This window comes from Prionailurus bengalensis, chromosome A1, assembly GCF_016509475.1.
Source record: "Prionailurus bengalensis isolate Pbe53 chromosome A1, Fcat_Pben_1.1_paternal_pri, whole genome shotgun sequence".
NCBI classification, from domain to species: domain Eukaryota; kingdom Metazoa; phylum Chordata; class Mammalia; order Carnivora; family Felidae; genus Prionailurus; species Prionailurus bengalensis.
In genome coordinates, this window is record NC_057343.1 from 134,651,572 (window position 1) to 134,669,802 (window position 18,231).

The 18,231-nt window shown below is 40.4% G+C and overlaps 1 protein-coding gene across 15 annotated transcripts in view; it reads left to right on the top strand.

Annotated features, from left to right (window-relative positions):
- MAST4 (microtubule associated serine/threonine kinase family member 4) overlaps positions 1 to 18,231 on the top strand; it is a 567,241-nt gene that overhangs the window by 433,473 nt on the left and 115,537 nt on the right. For all 15 annotated transcript variants that reach the window (XM_043591561.1, XM_043591586.1, XM_043591535.1 and 12 more), the window contains one exon: positions 18,010 to 18,098. In XM_043591561.1, the coding sequence (XP_043447496.1) occupies positions 18,010 to 18,098 (89 nt within the window). The remainder of the gene's footprint in view (positions 1 to 18,009; positions 18,099 to 18,231) is intronic.

Here is an 18,231-nt window from a genome sequence, read left to right on the forward strand (position 1 = left end):
TTCAGGCCACCGTGACTCAGACAGAACTAGGTCTTTATTGTGGGGAAGATTTTTAAAAATAGATATTTCATTTAGTACATAAAAAGCATTTACAGGACAGAATGACCAAAAAAGGAGCTATAGCCTAAGAAAAGTTGCCAACTCTTATTTCTATTCCTGAACCTTATCAATTTTTTAAAAACCTGTTAGAAAGGGAAGTAGTTTTCTTCATTTCTCTACAAATTGATGAACTTTTTCATAGATGAGTTAGAGATTAATCTTGTTGAGGTAAAATCGTATCTTGCAAGAGGAGGTAGAAAACTAATCAAAGTTCTTTGTCTAAGAGGAAGTTTTCACAGTTGAAAAATGACTCATCTCTGAAGCCGGGCTGTGATGATGAGGGCCAGGAGGATTTGGGGGGATAGAGTTATCATTCATAATTAATACATCATTAATTCTTCCTAACGATGATGTCAGACTCATTGCTGATTCTTTGTTGTTGCTTTTGACTAGAACACAAACATTAATTATTGGTTCCACTGGCATTTGCTGTAATATAATAATTACATTAAAATTATTTTATGAATGGAATTGTATGTCTTAGTTTGATAGTGTATTATGGGCACATTAACCATCTTGGGACCTCTCCTCCCCCCTCATTACCTGTTTTATATTTCTCAATGCTAAAATGATTCCCATGTTAGGTATCTTTACTTTATATTGTACTTGACTTGAGAAAATGCCTTAACCTGACTCAGATGAGAATCACTTGCCTACCTGGATACTGAAAGCTTTAGCCATTGTCTGTCTTCCTTCTTTCCTTCTTTCCTTCTTTCCTTCCTTCCTTCCTTCCTTCCTTCCTTCCTTCCTTCCTTCCCCCTTCTTCTTCTTCTTCTTCCTCTCCTCCTCCTCCTCCTCCTCCTCCTCCTCCTCCTCCTCCTTCTTCTTCTTCTTCTTCCCCTTCTTCTTCTTCTTCTTCTTCTTCTTCTTCTTCTTCTTCTTCTTCTTCTTCTTCTTTTAATCTTTATTTATTTATTCAGAGACCGAGAGAGGGAGGGAGAGAAAGAATCCCAAGCAAGCTCTGTGCTCTCATCTCAAAACCTGCCACAGGGTCTGATCTCATAAGCTGTAAGATCACAACCTGAACTAATCAAGAGTTGATGCTTAACTGATTGAGCCACCCAGATGCCCCTAACAGTTACATTTCTAATTTAGATGATTATGTGTTGATTTGTTTCATTTTATTTTACTTTGAATTTTTTTTTCATCATGGCTACCTAGTTTCTGTCAAACCTTGCATAGGCGGTGGGGGGGGGGGGCAGGGCAGGGGGTTGTTGGTCGCTATTTTTTTTTTTTTCTCAAATACACAGTGTGGCCTAACTAAACAATGGAGCTATTTTAAAACTCTGGGAAATGTCTCCCTCCCCAGATTTCCTGATTGCAAACTCATATGCACATCTCTTGAGTCCTGGTACCAGTGCTCCCTTTGCCTGAGGCAAAGACATTCTTGAAAAAATGCTGGGGGATTTTTGGTGGAGTTGTAAAGCTGCCTACAAGACAAAGGAGTTAACACAGGAAAACCCACGTTGAGGGATATAACCATGGAGGGAGTTAGAAGATAACTTGATCAACTGAGAATTTATCACCAGGTGCCAGTCTCCAGATTATAGAAAGGGGACATGACCTGTCGCTACCCACCCTTCTGTTTTCTTTTACACTATTTTAAAATATTGAAACTTTCAGATGCAAAAATAAACCTAAGTTTCTAAATGTATTCTATTTACAAATCTAAATAAATTTGTGTAATTTTTTTAAGTAAAAAGAGAAATGATTTTTGTCATTTGAAAAACATACCAAATATTTGGTATACTGTCCTCGAGGCACATTAGCTAATGGCACAAAGTGTTTTTACTCGTTACCATATAATTGTGTGAGTTCAGCAACTTTGGTGCCTACTGTTAACAGTCAGTGTAGCTAATATCTGAAGACCCAGGCAGAAAACACTCTGTTAACATAAGTGAGCCCTGTAATTTTATATTATACTGTGAATGAAAATATGATGTGACCACAAAGCCAAAGGAATGACTCACTTGGTAGCTATTGACAGATTTTATTTTCAAGATGGTTTAGGTGTATTGTTGTTTTCATGAGTGTTACGTTCTTTCCACAGGGTGTAGGGTCTCTTTAGGAAAACAATAAGTAAAAGTAGCCGGTGAAAAATTTCACCTTCACTTCTTTCATCCAGTCTGCGATTTATTCTCAGTAAGTTGAAGCATCTGAATTCTTGTCTTGATGTGCAGTTTAATTTCATGTGAGCAGATCACTAAGGATCCTTTTCAGTGTGGTAATGTTGCACAGGGGGCTGCTATCTCTCCGTACCATTGAATTTCTACTTAGAAATGTTGCCATGTGAAGGTCAGATTCCCTAACTGTAATCAACAGGAATCCAGGAACACAATGGACAGGAACTCTGTGAGTCACTGCAGGGAATGCAGAATGAGTTTGGGTTGGTTGCCTGGTGAATATGGTGAAGAGGCAGAGTGGGTGTGTTACTCAGGAGCTCAGGGTACTTACTTATAAGGACCAAACCAGGCTAGGGACGAATGAGGTCACCTCTTTGAACACAAGGCTGGCCTTATGAGAAATAGATGGCCATGCCTGTCAGAGGCATGCCGGTGGTTTCAAGGTGAGTGAAGCCGGCCTTCAACTTTTCCTTGGTAACTGACGCTTTCATGGCATGCCAGTTTGTCTGAAACCCTGCCGTATCTCTAACATTTTCTATGGTGCAGTGAAAGCTCTTTCTACACACAAACACATTCTCATACATGATCTCTTAAAGTCTCAGAGGTTATTCGGGAGCAAGAATGGGGGCAGATGCCAGACTAAAGGAATGACATCTTGAAAGAATAAATGGAACAGAGAAATCCAAGATTCGGGTTCACAAGCTTCTGGAAGTTGTAAATATGTACAATTTATAATGAGGAATTTGTTTTATTTTGAGACCTGTCATTTGTAACTATTTCAACTTAAAAAGAAGTTTGTCTCAATAGTACATGCAATATACCCTTTATGCTTTGTGTCTTCTGGCCAAATTCCAAATGCATATTACAACATGGGCCATTCCTTTTCTCCAGAGCCACTGCTCATAAACATGCTTCACATCGCAAATCTGATTTCTGTATTCTCCAATACTGAAAGAGTCAGAGTTCTAGAAATAGGGAAAGGAAAAAAAAAAAAAACATATGGAGCATGATCCAGAAATTTAGGTTTAATTTCAAAATCTATTAAGAAACAGTGGAACAAAAAAGTTATTCATACACACTTAAGCACAATTCTTTTCTCTAGTTGGGTCTGTCTAGACCAGCTGGTTTGGGCAGGGATAAGTAGAAAGTAAGTGCCTGTTTGGCGTGGCTGATCTATGTGTTGGGTCATCTGCCTTTGGATCCTCCACAATGCCCTGTGGAGATGGAAATGTCCATATCAGGACCTCTCACATGTCTGTTCGCCATGAGCCTGAGCACTATATGGAAGTATATCCCAGGATAAAAAACATGCTCCATGTGGTGACATCGGTATGTCTGTCCATCTGGGTCAGGCTCACTGCCTCCAGAAAACTCTCACTGTCTGGTGTGAAACTTGATGAGCTGATCTTCCTCCTGTGTTTGAACGTTGGGCTGTAGGTGCAAAGATCTGCTACCCCCAAGATCACCTACCTCCATCTCTTTGGCGTGTGTCTGTAGTTACCAAGCTCGCTGATGTATGCATAGGACCAGAGCACTGAGATACTAATTTACAGGGATAAATATAGTTATTATTGAGCTGAGCTCAATAATAGTGTTCTAATTCTCTGTCTTAGAGACACTTTAACATAATGACTGAAAGCACAGGTTCTGAAGGCAGACTGTCTGGATTTGGATTCCCCTTCCACCACATACTCTTTGTGTGATGTTGCCAGACAAGCCTCTAGACTTCTCACTTCTTCGGTTTTTCACATCTGTTCGATATGGATAAAAATAAGTCCTACCTCAGAGGATTGTCACGAAAATTAAACCGTTTCTTGGCACAGAGTAAACACTTGTCAAAGTTAGCAGTTATTGTTATTGCTGTTTTTTGTCATTCACATTTGGGCACACCTCTCCGCGAAGCTAGCCGCCTCCCCTGTATGCTTGGGGGAATATTAGCAGAGTAAGGCGTGTTAGTTAGGTGACTTAAATGATTCATGGCATCGGGCAAAGGTGGACTGATGCGCATGGTTTGACAGTTGGTCTGAAACAGTGAAGTCTGTTGGGTAGAGTCCCTTGTATGTCCCTCTACCTTGCCGTTGCCAGTTTGAAGCCCTTGGCTTGATTGGCCCAGTGCTTGGATTGACACTTGAACCTGTGGTTTTGCAGCTTTTGTTTTTTCTTTCTTTCTTTCTTTCTTTCTTTCTTTCTTTCTTTCTTTCTTTCTTTCTTTCTAACCATTTCTTTTTAAATGATTATTTATTTTTGAGAGAGAGAGCTGGGGAGGGGCAGAGAGAGAGAGGAAAGAGAGAATCCCAAGCAGGCTTCGTGGCATCAGTGCAGAGCCAGACGCGGGGCTCCAGCCCACGAACCGCGAGATCATGACCTAGGCCAAAACCAAGAGCCAGATGGTCAACCAACTGAGCCACCTAGGCACCATGTTTTTCTGTGTTCCTAAAAGCCAACCAATAGCCATTCGTGTTGTTACTTTTTTTTTTTCTGTAACTGTGTTAATATTGTCATTTACTCTCACGTCTTGTTGCTTTAGACCTAGCCCCTTTAGCTCTTGAATAATTCATTGTATTGCCTTAAAAGTTAATTCTGTAGGTAATCTTAGGCTTCTTGTTCTAAGATCCTTGAGGGAAAGCCTTAGTGTAACATTCGAAATATTAAAACATTTATGCACGAAAGAAGGTATGCAAGAGAGGAAGACCGAAATGTTTTATTTTGATAACTAATGTTTATGAAGCACTTGCTGTGTGCCAGGTACTATGATATTTCTTTACATGAGTTACCTCATTTAGTTTCTACATAGCCCTCTGAGGTAGTTCATATTCTTATCCCTATTCTACAGAATGGTAAATTGACGCTTAAGGGGGTTGGAATTGGAAACAAGATCTACCGAGGGTAAGTCCTTATATTTGGTAGCCATCCCATGAAATCCAAAAAGTAGCTAGCTCTCTCTCTATGCAAAAGAATTACTCTACACTCATAAGTAGTAGTTACGTGTATCTCTGTGTCTAATGCAGATTTCTAACTTTGATGGTGCCCTGCTTGTAAGACCCCTGTGACTTCCCTAGTGGCCCCGTTTGCCACTAGTTATTACTGCGGCCTTGGCACACACCACACCACCTTCCGGAGCTACATTGCTGTTTCTCAGCTCCCAAACGACAAGAGCAAGGTGAATTTGCTACCCAGACTGAATACCGAGCAGCTAACTTACTGGCCAGCATCTTCTGGTATCTCCCTAGCCCTCCTGTCTTTAGCAACAGAATTGATTCCTTGTGGCCAATTTCATCTTTGCAAAATGAGAGACCCACTAAGAAAACATCAGTGGATACAAATGAGAGAGAAGGAGAAAAAAATTGTCCAGTTAAAGGAAAACCTGACTTTCTTACTGTACTTTTCACCAGAGTAGTCTGTTCTTCCTTCCTTTAGAGGGCTGTATCCTTTTCATATGGGAAACAAACAGCAGGGGCGGGGTGTACGTTCTTTAAGTATAGGATTAGCAAACAACTCCTGTTAATATCCATTTGGCAGTTTTCCTGTTGTTGTTCCATCTAGGAAACATTTTCTTCTACTTCTGCCCATTATCATAGTTTTGACACTCCTGTCATTAACAGAATGTCATTTTGCAAGATACTGAATTAGGCACAGCTAGCAACAAAGCATACTGAACAGAAAGATAATGGCTTTTTGCCACATGACTTTTCCTCACAGAAAAGCACAGAGTGGAGCTCTCCTGTCAGCTGTGCCTGTGTGTGTTTGTGTTCTGACTGGGGGCAGGTGGAACAAGGGGCAGTTCACTTGTGGGCAAAGCGCTGTGCCAAATTTTGGTAAACGGAAAATGATTTAGAGCCGGAATCATGTTAAATAGTCCCGATGCTCATTCTGTGCTTGACATACATTTCTGTTGAGTGCCGTAAAAGGAGGTCGGGTATTTACAGAAGCAAACTCCTCTGCCTTTTATGGGTCAGAACCGAGTGGCTCCAGTGTCCTCTGAACCAGAAAGAAGGAACGAGCTTTCGATTTTTATGGGTAGCTTTGAGCTCTCTAGCTAAAGGACCCTACCAGACTAAAATATATCCACCAAATTAAGTGTTTCTGGATGTAGCAAGTTAAACAGATTTAATTTCTATATGGAGAAGTCTGGAACAGGTAAAACATAGTCATCAGTTCAACTGGTCTATATATGTCCAAATGAAATTTGGGTGTAAGAAAATCTTACCATCAAGGTGCGCCTGGGTGGCTCAGTCAGTTGAGCTCTAACTTTGACCCTGGTCATGATCTCACAGTTCATGGGTTCGAGCTCTGTGTCGGGCTCTGTGCTGACAGCTCAGAGCCCGGATCCTGCTTTGAATTCTGTGTCTCCTTCTTTTTCAGCCCCTACCCCTCTCACAGTCTCTCTCTCTAAATAAATAAATAAATAAACATTAAAAAAAGGTGTGGGGGGGTAGAAAATCTTAACCATCGAGCTTTATGAAGGTGTTGAGCATTTCTTAAAAGCAACAAAAGTAGAGACTGTAGGTACAGGAGAAAGAAGTTAATAGTATAACTTTATTACAGTATTTCCAAAAAGGCAGATCAGAGCAGATTTATTAAGTCTATACTGTGGTTTGGTGCTGCTACCCCTTTCTAAGGTTTTTTAAAGATTTTACTTCCTCATCACTGGCCAACTGAGAAAAGTTCAATGTTATTCAATTAAATCGATGAAAAGTAATTTTTATAGTTGGACTTTGAGTTTGGTTTTCTGCTTCTTAGAAAAAAATGTATCGTTATGAGTTTTATGTATATCCAGTATGAAACATGAGAGCTTAAAAAAAATGTGTTAAAGTCACATTTTACCACACCCCCCCCTTCTGCCCCAACACACACACACACACACACACACACACACACACACACACACACTGGAAGTTCAGGAAAACATTAGTTTGTATTTGTATTTTGTTTATTCTTAACTCCCCAACACATTGTAGGCTTACCTTCAGTCCCTGTCTACCGCTGCCCTGAGCACAACCAAAGACTTAAGTGTCAGTCTCTGAAGGATTTGACCCTGACCTTTTACCCAGTTACACAACCTGAAGTATTTGACCCTGAGCCTTTACCCAGTTACAAAACCAGGACTACCACCCGCACCGATCCCCCACCTGTCTCTCATTGCCACTCAGCCTAGGGGATATCAGCTCTTCAAACCTTGCAGAATAGATTAGACCATGGTTTTGGATGACTCCATAAGGTGTTTTGGCAAGATCAGCCCTTGGAACAGTTTCCCAAGATCTAGCACATGCCCTTCAGCTCTTAGATCAAAATTAATCACCCCATTTCCCCAGCATTGTCTTCACACCATCATACCAAGGAGGAGCAGTCTTTATTTTGTGTCTTCTGTGTACGGTTTGAGCTATTGTGTCCTGCAGGAAGAATCTTAAGTTTACAAGTCATCTGTATCTCCTCCTTGACTTTTCTAGCCCTCAGGTGTCCTTCAAATCCATCACCTGTCCTCAAGTCTTAGCATTCCTGAGGGGCATATGGGCTAGGTATTTCCTATGATTTTGTTGCAGGTAAATTGTCCTAAAACAAATTTCTCAGGTACTGAGACACTCCTTGCTTGAATCACTTTTTACTTCTAACATTTTTAGCAGTTGAGCTTTGCTTGCTGCTGTAAATATCCCTGTCATTACCAAACTCCTGCTCAACTTTAACCTTCATATTATGCCTCTCTTTTAACCCCACTGACTATCCCTTTGTAATTTTACTCAGAACAACGTGTATGTAGGTTTTTCCAGTAAGGTGTGTCGCACCATACATCCAGCCCCACAACACTGTCAGTTCTTTGTGTTTTCTCAGTTATCCGTGACCTTGATCAATGTAGTAGTATTAGACAATGCAGTAGTATTCTAATATCATCTTGGATCAGCTGTATCTTAGAAGTTACACAATGTTGGGGCCCCTGGGTGGTACAGTCGGTTAAGCGTCCGACTTGGGCACAGGTCATGATCTCGCAGTTTGTGAGTTCGAGCCCCACATTGGGCTCTGTGCTGACAGCTCAGAGCCTGGAATCTGCTTCCGATTCTGTGTCTCCCTCTCTCTCTGCCCCTCCCCTGCTCATTCTCTGTCTCTCAATAATAAACAAATGTTAAAAAATTTTTTAAAAATAAGTTACACTATGTGGCACAAATTAAAAACTTCTTAAAAACTCAAACTGTATTAAGTTATTCAAAAATAGTTACTGAATCTTGAGTGAAATTATTATTTTCTATATTTTTCCCCATGTCCAAAGAGATTGACCATTACATAAAATGTAGTCTTTGGCGTCAAGGAGCTCATCCCCCCTCCTAGATTATAACCTCCATGTAGAATCCCTGGTTATGTTTCCTAAATGAATGAGTGACTCCACAATGGGTGCTGTGCTTGCCAATGTCTCTGTGGAACAATGTGGTGAATGTCAGCCACCCATCAGCCCTGTGGCTGACAAAGGACATTAGAGTTCACCATACCAGCCACATTGCTACGTCTTGTTCTGAAATAGCCACAAAATGAACTAAGAAGAAATAGGATTAGAAAATGTTTTATGTCAGGCTGATCTCTGAGGTGAAGGGATTATTTAGGGAAAACCTATGAATGGAAGGATAATTTGCCATGCACAGTATATACTGTGAAATTCTAGTGCTTACTATTTATGAAAATAGGTTTCAAAGCTGATTGGGATTCTGTCTCACGCTTTAAACAGCAACAGATTTTGGATGGTACCTTTCCTCCAGATTCTGCCATAGAAGGCAGTTATCTATGAAGTATTCTTATCTCTTTTATACCTTAAACACTTGGAGACTGTTTTCTTCGTGTTCTTATCTCCCCTAGTGCTTTTTACATGGGAAAAGACATTCCATTAATATCTGTTACACTGAATAGTGTCTGTGTGTTCAGCCATCCCTCCCTTCCTCTATGAAGACAGAAAATTGGGCCAGACTTCTGTATGGGTTATCTTAATGGATTAGATATATTTCCAAGAAGTACCGTGAACAGTAATATGTATTTTTTCCTATTGATTTGCCTCAGAATTTTTGAAAGCTTGGAGACCTATGCCTTGCTGTAGGTATGTAATTAGCCAAAATTTTTCACTCATAGCTGAAAACAGTGTGAGCAGCTCTTCATTTCCATTATAATGAATGCCTTTAAAAAGGAATTTTTTCCACTAATCGAAAAGTTAAGTTCAAGTATGAAGCCAATGATATCCATAATAAGCATTCATAATTACATACTCTACATAGCTGTGAACTAGGGTCATTACATAGGTGCGGGAGTGAAGAGGCCTGTGGCACTCAGGCTTGGTTGTCACCGCACTGTCACTGCTTGCTACTTCTCCTTTTTTTTGTTTTTGTTTTTGTTTTGTTTTTTTTTTTTGGTGGTGTACAGAAGAACATGGACTGATACAATGCATTGAATTTGGGGGCCATTAGTTATTCAAACAAAATACTTAAAGTACAATCACAAAGAGTGGGATAGATTAGCCCATCAGCTTAACCTCCTAACTGGCCTCCCTACTTCCTCCTTTGATCATTTCCATCTGGTAGCCTGAACCCTTCTTCTCTTTAGACAAAAGTCGGATGATGTTCAAAACCTTCCAACGGCTTTTCTTTTCCCCCAGGCTAGAGACTGGTCTCCATGCTGTGGCCTCTCAAGATGCTACAGATATGCCCGTGCTCTTTCTCCACTGTCTCTCTGGTGCCTTTGGCTCACTCTACACTTGTGTCAGGCCTTTTGCTCTTTCTGAATGCTGGATGCCTCATCCTTCTGTCCTCATTCACTTCTTACCTCCCCAGTAAGGCCTTTCCTGACCGCCTCTCTACAGGTGTGATTCGTTACATCTGCCCTCCCCGTCCTACCTTCTGAGCTATATTTTCTTTCTTTTTTTTTTTAAACTTTTATTTATTTATTTTGAGAGAGAGCATGAGTGCCCAAGCAGGGGAGGGGTAGATGGGAAGGGGGAGAGAGAGAGAGAAGAGAGAGAGAGAATGAATCCCAGGTTCTGAGCCATTAGCAAAGAGCCTGATGAGGGACTTGAACTCACGCACCCTGGGATCATGATCTGAGCTGAACCCAAGAGTTGTACCTTTAACTGACTAAGTCACCTAGGCACCCTTCTGCACTATTTATCTCTATCACCATCTCCTACCATATATATCGTAGTATAGTATAAACTTTATAAAGTTTACTCATTTTTGTGTTTACTATCTGCTTCTTTCTCCAGCATGTAAGCCCCTTGAGGGCAGCAGGGATTTTTACTGTTTAGAGTATACATAGCATATATTAGGGACTCCGCAAGCCATTTGTTGAATGAATTATAGAACGCCTAGGTGGAGCCTTGATTTCACAGACCATAGTGGGATGCCAACAGTGCTTGGCTTTACCTTATATCACAGAGACACAAACACTCATGCGTGGATCTCTGCCACTTTCTAAACTGTTCAGGAAAGGGGGTACATCTGTAGCCTTGAAGAAGCCTCAAGAAAGGGGAGATTGGGGCGCCTGGGTGGCGCAGTCGGTTGAGCGTCCGACTTCAGCCAGGTCATGATCTCGCGGTCCGTGAGTTCGAGCCCCGCGTCAGGCTCTGGGCTGATGGCTCGGAGCCTGGAGCCTGTTTCCGATTCTGTGTCTCCCTCTCTCTCTGCCCCTCCCTGGTTCATGCTCTGTCTCTCTCTGTCCCAAAAATAAATAAATGTTGAAAAAAAATTTAAAAAAAAAAAAGAAAGGGGAGATTGATTTACATCAGAAAAGCAAAAAAGTTCCTGGGAGAAGACAGTGGTATGAAGGTAGAAATGGAGAGAAAGACAAAGCAGTCTCTGAAGGAATAAGTAGGATTTGGGGGGAAGGTGTCTACACATTTTTAAGGAAGATTTTCTTTACGTTGCTTACTATAATTTTTCTTTCAAAATACAGCTCGAATATACTTTCTAAGGCTTTTGCATGCGATTTGCAAACATGCAGAGGCCTAGATCATTCCTGTTGCAGAAAAGGAAAAAGAAACGTCCATGATATATATAATTTTAGTGCATTTAAGAATTCTAAAATTTGCTTCAAATGAATAACCTAAAACAGGAATGAATTAGACCCATATTTATGTTGCCATGGTTAAATCTCAAAAAATATAATGTTGAGAGGGAAAAAAGTAGGTTGCACAATACCTATAATTTGTAGTGTGTACTAAAGTATAATTTCTGCAAAAGTCAAAAAGTGTGACTGCCACAGAAATATAAAATGGCCATGTTAAAGCTTTTGTTATTAATTAATGAGGGTAGTTGTAATATATTAAAAAAGATGAAAAGATTTTGAAACTCAGATGCATATCTACATATATATACACGTGTATATGTATATATATATATATTTTTTTTTTTTTTAAATCAGGAATGATGCCATGAATTTGCTAGTAGATGTGCAAAACGGGTTATTATGTTGTAGGACAATGTTATTAAGTGCTAGGGATCATCCTTCCCTAGAGATTATCACTTGTATCTCTACCATACAAAATTTGTTTGCATTTTTGTGGGCAAGAATCATTCGGCTTACTACCAGTTTTCTACATTTTGTCTTCTACCCCTACAGAGTTTTAAAATAGCCTAGTCAGGAAAAAGACCATGGAAGCTGTCCACCCGTGGACATCCCCTGGGGAGCCCACCGTGTAGAGCCTAATGAGCCATTGAAAGGAAAGCCGTCCATCTCTTTTGCACATTTGCACATGTTTATCAGTTTTGCCCGGTACGTGATATCATTAGTGAAACTGTAAACACGGACACACGTGTTGTTAGATGCACATAAGTGTGCTCAAGTACCAAAATGAATGGGAAGGCTCCAGGCCACACTTTTTTCAGTAGTTGTCTTGTTGGGAAGTGGAACATGCTGATTGGTTTGCATGTAAAAGGGTACCCTTCCCCCTGTCTCTGCTCTATGATTGGAAACAAATATGACAAGGTGATACCGTTCATTCCCAGCAGTAGAAATTGTTATTTTTCTGTATTTTCTGTATTTTTAAAACATCTTGGACATTAGGACAGTAAACTTCCAACTGTTTTTCTCATGTGGCTGTAGTTCATTCATTGTACAGACATGGAAACTACAGCCTGCTTGGTTTATAACAGGTATTTGGGACTCCCACCTGAGTTAGACAGTCTCTGTCTCCCAGTCATGCCCACCTTCCTCCGCTTGGGCTTTCCCTTTTGTTGAAGGAATATTCACATAGTCCGATTCTGTTAAGGTATTCACAATAACACAGGTCCACATCCAGTGAAGCTTTGGTCTGTAATTGGTCTACTGCAAATTTATCAAATTGTTCAAGACGAACTAATAAATTGGAGCCTAGCATCTCTAAATTCCTGGGGCCCTCCTCCCACAGGTCACCGTGCCATCACTGCCTCTTAGCCGTGCCCAGTCATATGTTACACTAAGCCTTTCAAGTCAGCTGTGAATGTTAGAGATTACTGCCTATTGCGGTTTCCCCTCTGCAGCCTGTCTTACTGTGGTCAGACGTGATGAGTATTCATGTCTCAAAAAGAATGTCATTTAAAATTAAGCTGGATCGCAGCTACTCAGACCAGTTGCAAAAGTCCACAGTCTGGTAGGCCTTGCAGCTTTTACAGACCTTGTAGGGCATAATTAACAGTTTTCTTCAGCCAGGAGAGATGTGACAGATTCCGATGTGAAATATTTACAGGTCCTACCAAGGCCTTCATGTCCTTAGCATAAGGACAACCTGGGCAGATAGAGAATATGGTTGCTTTGGACCAAAATTATGTACACCACATTCCCCTCTCCCCCTTCAGCTGGGTAGCCTACATACCTCTTTTCCCTCACACTTTTTTTTTAAAGATGACTTAATTTTTTTAATGTTTATTTTTGAGAAAGAGTCAGCGCGCGAGCAGGGGAGGGGCAGAGAGAGAGGGAGACAGAGAATCTAAAGCAGGCTCCAGGCTCCGTGCTGTCAGCACAAAGCCCGATGGCCCGATGTGGGGCTTAAACTCAAGAATCCCAAGATCATGACCTGAGCTGAAGTTGGATGCTTGACCGAGTGAGCCACCCAGGCACCCCACCTCACACTAAGTCAGCCCTGACTTCGATGATGAAATGTAGGATCTGTCTCTTTATCTTCCTAGCAAACAGAAGGCACTGTTTGCAGTCACTAGGAAATCCAGCAGTTCCTTGCGGAATGCTTTGGTGATGGGAACAATGAGCTCAGAGCAGCAGGAGGGGTGCCCTGGGCAATCCTCACATCACCTGCCTGAGCCAAAACCATGCAGACAAACACTTCCTTGTGCTGGCCTTGTGTCACTCTAAAGCATCTCCGCCCCTTTGCACATCCAGCTGCGACATTCTTCAAGAGTGTTCTGTCCCTCCCTGCCTTGCCTCCCAGCACCCAGGGGCTGGCCAGTCCCACTGACTGACAAGTGCTTTTCCACTTGTCATTGCCTTTCCACCTTCCATTCTTCTCAGATCCCAGGTCCACCCAGTCAGCAGTACTTGTGTGTGTGTGTGTGTGTGTGTGTGTGTGTGTGTGTGTGTGTATGTGTGTGTGTGTGTGTAGTTGGTCCATGGGGGGAGGAGCCAAAGGAATGAGGTAAAAAGAAATACTTACTTGGCATCATTATACTCTGTCCTGACCCACTATTTGTTTTTGCCTTTGTCGCAAGTTGTCTGTGGCTGTCTTCTTGGGCTAAACTCAGATTTTGCAAGTAAAAAATCTGTGCCAGTGTGTCACCTTCCAAACTGGTAGAACAAACTGAGATGTTATCCAGAAGCAGCGTGTCTCCATGTGTTGCTTCAGGTGGTGAACCGGAGAGGAGGTGGTACCTAGTGGGGAGTGGACATTCCTGTGTTTGGCTTCCAGATCCGAGCACGGGCAGGGGGTATGGCTTCCATTCCTTTTTAAAGAGTGAAGCAGAAAGAATGCATTATGGGACGAGTAGCTGAAACTTGAATTACTAAGTGTTTTACTTGGCAATCATGGATCTTTGTTCCAAAGGCTGAAAACTGGAGAAGACTTTTTACAAGCTCAAAAATTAAACAAGGATAAATTTTAAGCAGGCTAAGATTTCGGCTCCACTAGAGGTGACATTCCTATTTTACCTGGTAAGACAGCCCCTGTTTGTCCCTTGGGTGACCCTGCTTGAGAAAAAGCAAGCAAGCTGAATCAACTTAGTCATGCTGGTGGTAGGGAATGAACCTTGATTTGCCTAAGTGGCGATGTATCTACTCTTTCTTCACTTTATGAATTAAATGAGTGTGGCACAGTTACCACCACAAGGGGAACCTGCTTCTTACTTGGATGCCGTGAACTTCTCCTTACATCTTCAGGAAAGAGTGTGATAACCTGGATGAATACATGATGACCCTAGAGGTCAGCTCAGCATTTTGTACCAGCGTCATGTGTGGGCAGTGCCAGGTGCTGTGGCAGTGTGGGTAGCAAACATTCATAGGTCCTGCCAACTAGGAGTTGTTTTGCTGTGGGTTAAAATCAGCTTTTAATTCATTTATTGGGAATCAGGTACCTAGAGCAGTGAAGTTAGGTGACTGTCTTCCCTACCATTGGAAAATTGTCTGCAGAATATCTCAGGGTCCCAGGTCTGTAAAAGTGCTAATGTACATATCAAGAATTGATATTTTGGGGCTAAATACAGTAGAAAATATCCCTTTACCCTTAAGAATATTAGCAGCAAATAAATGAATTTGCGAAGCCAAGTCCCTAGTTCGTGACTGTATTTATTTTGTGTATACATAGGAATCTGTCTTGGCCTGTATTGTGTAAAGGCTGGTTTTGTGTATACATAGGAATCTTTCTTGGCCTGTATTTTATAAAGGCTGGATTTATATTTGTTTAAAAGCTTCCTGTTTGATTGTGGAGAGATTCAGGAACGTTTCAAGTCTGTTATAATTTTTTTTTATTTAATTTTTTTTTCGTTTATTTATTTTTTGGGACAGAGAGAGACAGAGCATGAACGGGGGAGGGGCAGATAGAGAGGGAGACACAGAATCGGAAACAGGCTCCAGGCTCTGAGCCATCAGCCCAGAGCCCAACGCGGGGCTCGAACTCACGGACCGCGAGATCGTGACCTGGCTGAAGTGGGACGCTTAACCGACTGCGCCACCCAGGCGCCCCAAGTCCGTTATAATTTTAATACTGTCTGTACCTTCATGGTTACGATCCATATAGAGGTTAGAGAAGACCCTTTCAGCTTTGATTGTTCATAGCATTTGTCAATAAGATATGCCTCTGATTATTTAAAGTTTTGTGTAAAATATTCCCAGTATCTTAATTATGGTAAACTACGGAAATTCTGAAACAATTTGCTTTTAACTTTTTTTCTTGCACACATACTCCTAAATGAAGAATCCTTTTTTCTTTTACTCGAAATTGCATTCGTGATCACTATTTTGTAAAGACTACAAGTCTTTACAGAGAGTAGGCAAACACAGGATGAATGTCATACAAACTTTTATTGTATTTTTATGTTTTTGATAGTGACGAAACAAGTATATTCCATTTGCCAGTTTTATTTAGACATTCTTTTTAAGATTGTTTTTTGAGTCACTTTTTTTTTTTTCCTGAGAGAGAGCGCATGTGGGGGAGAGGGGTAGAGAGAGAGAGAGAGACAAAGAATTTTAAGCAGGCTCCATGCCTAGTGCATAGCCTGACACGGGGCTCGATCCCATGACCCTGGGATCATGACCTGACCTGAAATCAAGAGTCAGACACTCAGTCGACTAAGCCCCCTGGGTGCCCCTGAATCACATTTTTAAAATCAGTACTTTTCAGCCTTTCCTGGTAGACTTTAAATAACTGAAATAGTTTTGAAATTTTCTTCTGTTTTTCTTTGTGTTAAATTTAAATTGATTTTGCTTATAGTAGCATATTAGCCATTCTGTGTATTTGTTAGGAAACTTCTGGTGTTTTTTTTTTTTAATTTTCTTCAAGAAATACCATTTTCTAGTTTTTCTTTAAGTTCACATATTTCACCAGTATCCCTATTTAAGATAATCATTAGGTTAATATTTCTGTTGATAGACATTTATTATTCAAAATTTTCTTTACATACATAAACAGCAATAATTGAGTGTCAAGAGAAAATCTTCGTAAGTGATTTAAATCAAATGCTAAATGTAAAAAATAATACAGGTGGCCAGTTTTCTGGCATTTAACTCATATTTCAGTTAATTTGCTCAAATTAACAAATAACTTTGCTGAGATTTCCAGGGTATAAATCTGTCATTTATAATTTCTCTTATTAATGTTAGCAAGTTGGTATGTTTAATATTCCTGTATTAAAATGAAAGAAGACATTCATTTGAATTAACACTAAATAAATTATACAGTGTCTTTTTAAAACAATCATGCTATCTGGTTTAATGATTGTGAATTTAATAGGTCAAATACGGTTCTTAATAGATGAGTTGATAATATCACAATCCACCTTTATAATTAAGTATCAAGAGTCTGTTCTTAATCAGCAACTTCTTTAAGGCTGAGTAAACATGATCTTAATTAAACTCCCAGATAATGCTAAGGGATGTTGATTGTTCCAGTAAGGAAAATAAAATGATGCAGTCTGACCTTAACAAATTATAAACATGGGAATGTTGATAAATGATAATGAGCAGCAAACATTGAAGAGAGAGGATTGGTTCCCAAGTCAATATTGTTGAAAGGAATTGAGTTTGTTTCTGAAATGTGTTATTTGAATATTTGGAAACGTTCCTTTCTGTGTCCACAACCCCCAATTTAGAAGTCAGGTGAAAATTTCTCTTTGAAGAGCCTGTTATAACAGGTATATTCTGAGTTAAAGAAGACATTACACTAAACGTTTAATGGTGGTGGAGGGCAGCCCTAGTGTAGGAGGGTAGAATCACAGTGCCCTGAACCTGCCGGGGTTTATTCCCCTTTTTCTCACTACTAAACTGATAATAGAGAGTGAAGCATCAGTCTGTACTAAAGGAGAGGCAGGTGAAAGGGAGATAATATTCTCCTCATCAACCAGTTTTGCATGTGTCTTATTCTTTGCTGCTTCTGAGACTTACTTTGGAATCAAGATAAGCATTTTATAACTTTGTCCTGGCAGAAATAGGAAAAAGTAGCTGCCGTGTGCCTATAGGTAGCAGTTTATTGAGTGGGTACCGGGATCAAAACAGTGGGTCATGTGCCTCTGGCAAAACACTTTCACTCTTACTTTAATACCAAGTGGAATCTGTTTTTATGATTCCAAAGTGTTTACCTTAATAAGGGATTTGAATATAGTATACAAGATGAAAAATGAATCAGTAGTGAAATACCTATCTCTTCGGCATCAGCTGTTCTGTTGACAAAAGGCACAAATAGGAAATTTGTCTAAATAATTAGATTTTTAATTAGTGCATCATTGTAAGATTAATGTCATCGTGCTTCATTGCATGTAATTTTGTATTAGGAATTTCATGTCAACAAAGACGCTACCTGTGGTTTGCTGATTTGAATCCTTAATTTATCACTTGGGTGTATGGCATGTCAGCTATTTGCAGTCAGGAGTGGAAAGACGGCATTTGATTATAACCTCACTGGTGGTGCGGAATATTGATGGTGTTATGCTATATGAATACATTATATTTTCTAATATTGAAGAGGCAGCCACCCATCAAATATTAGTGAGTGTATATTAACTTGCAGAAGTTGGAGCAACAGCAGGAGCAGACAGGTTGCTCAACCTCTGGTGTATGTTGAATATACCTGGACATCGCTGATGTTATATTTGCTGTTTGAAACTTTGTTTTTGTTTTTCCTTTCTGACAGTTGCCGAACAAGCAACCGGAAAAGCTTGATAGGCAATGGACAGTCACCAGCATTGCCTCGACCACACTCACCTCTCTCTGCTCATGCAGGTAATTAATTACCCTTTCTTAAGTTTTGTTTTACTTCTTTTTGCTGGCTCTTAAAATAATCCAAGCATTTTGAAATTCAAGTGTGCCTTTATATCATACTTTGGTTTTCCTGTTGCTTTATCACTACATTATT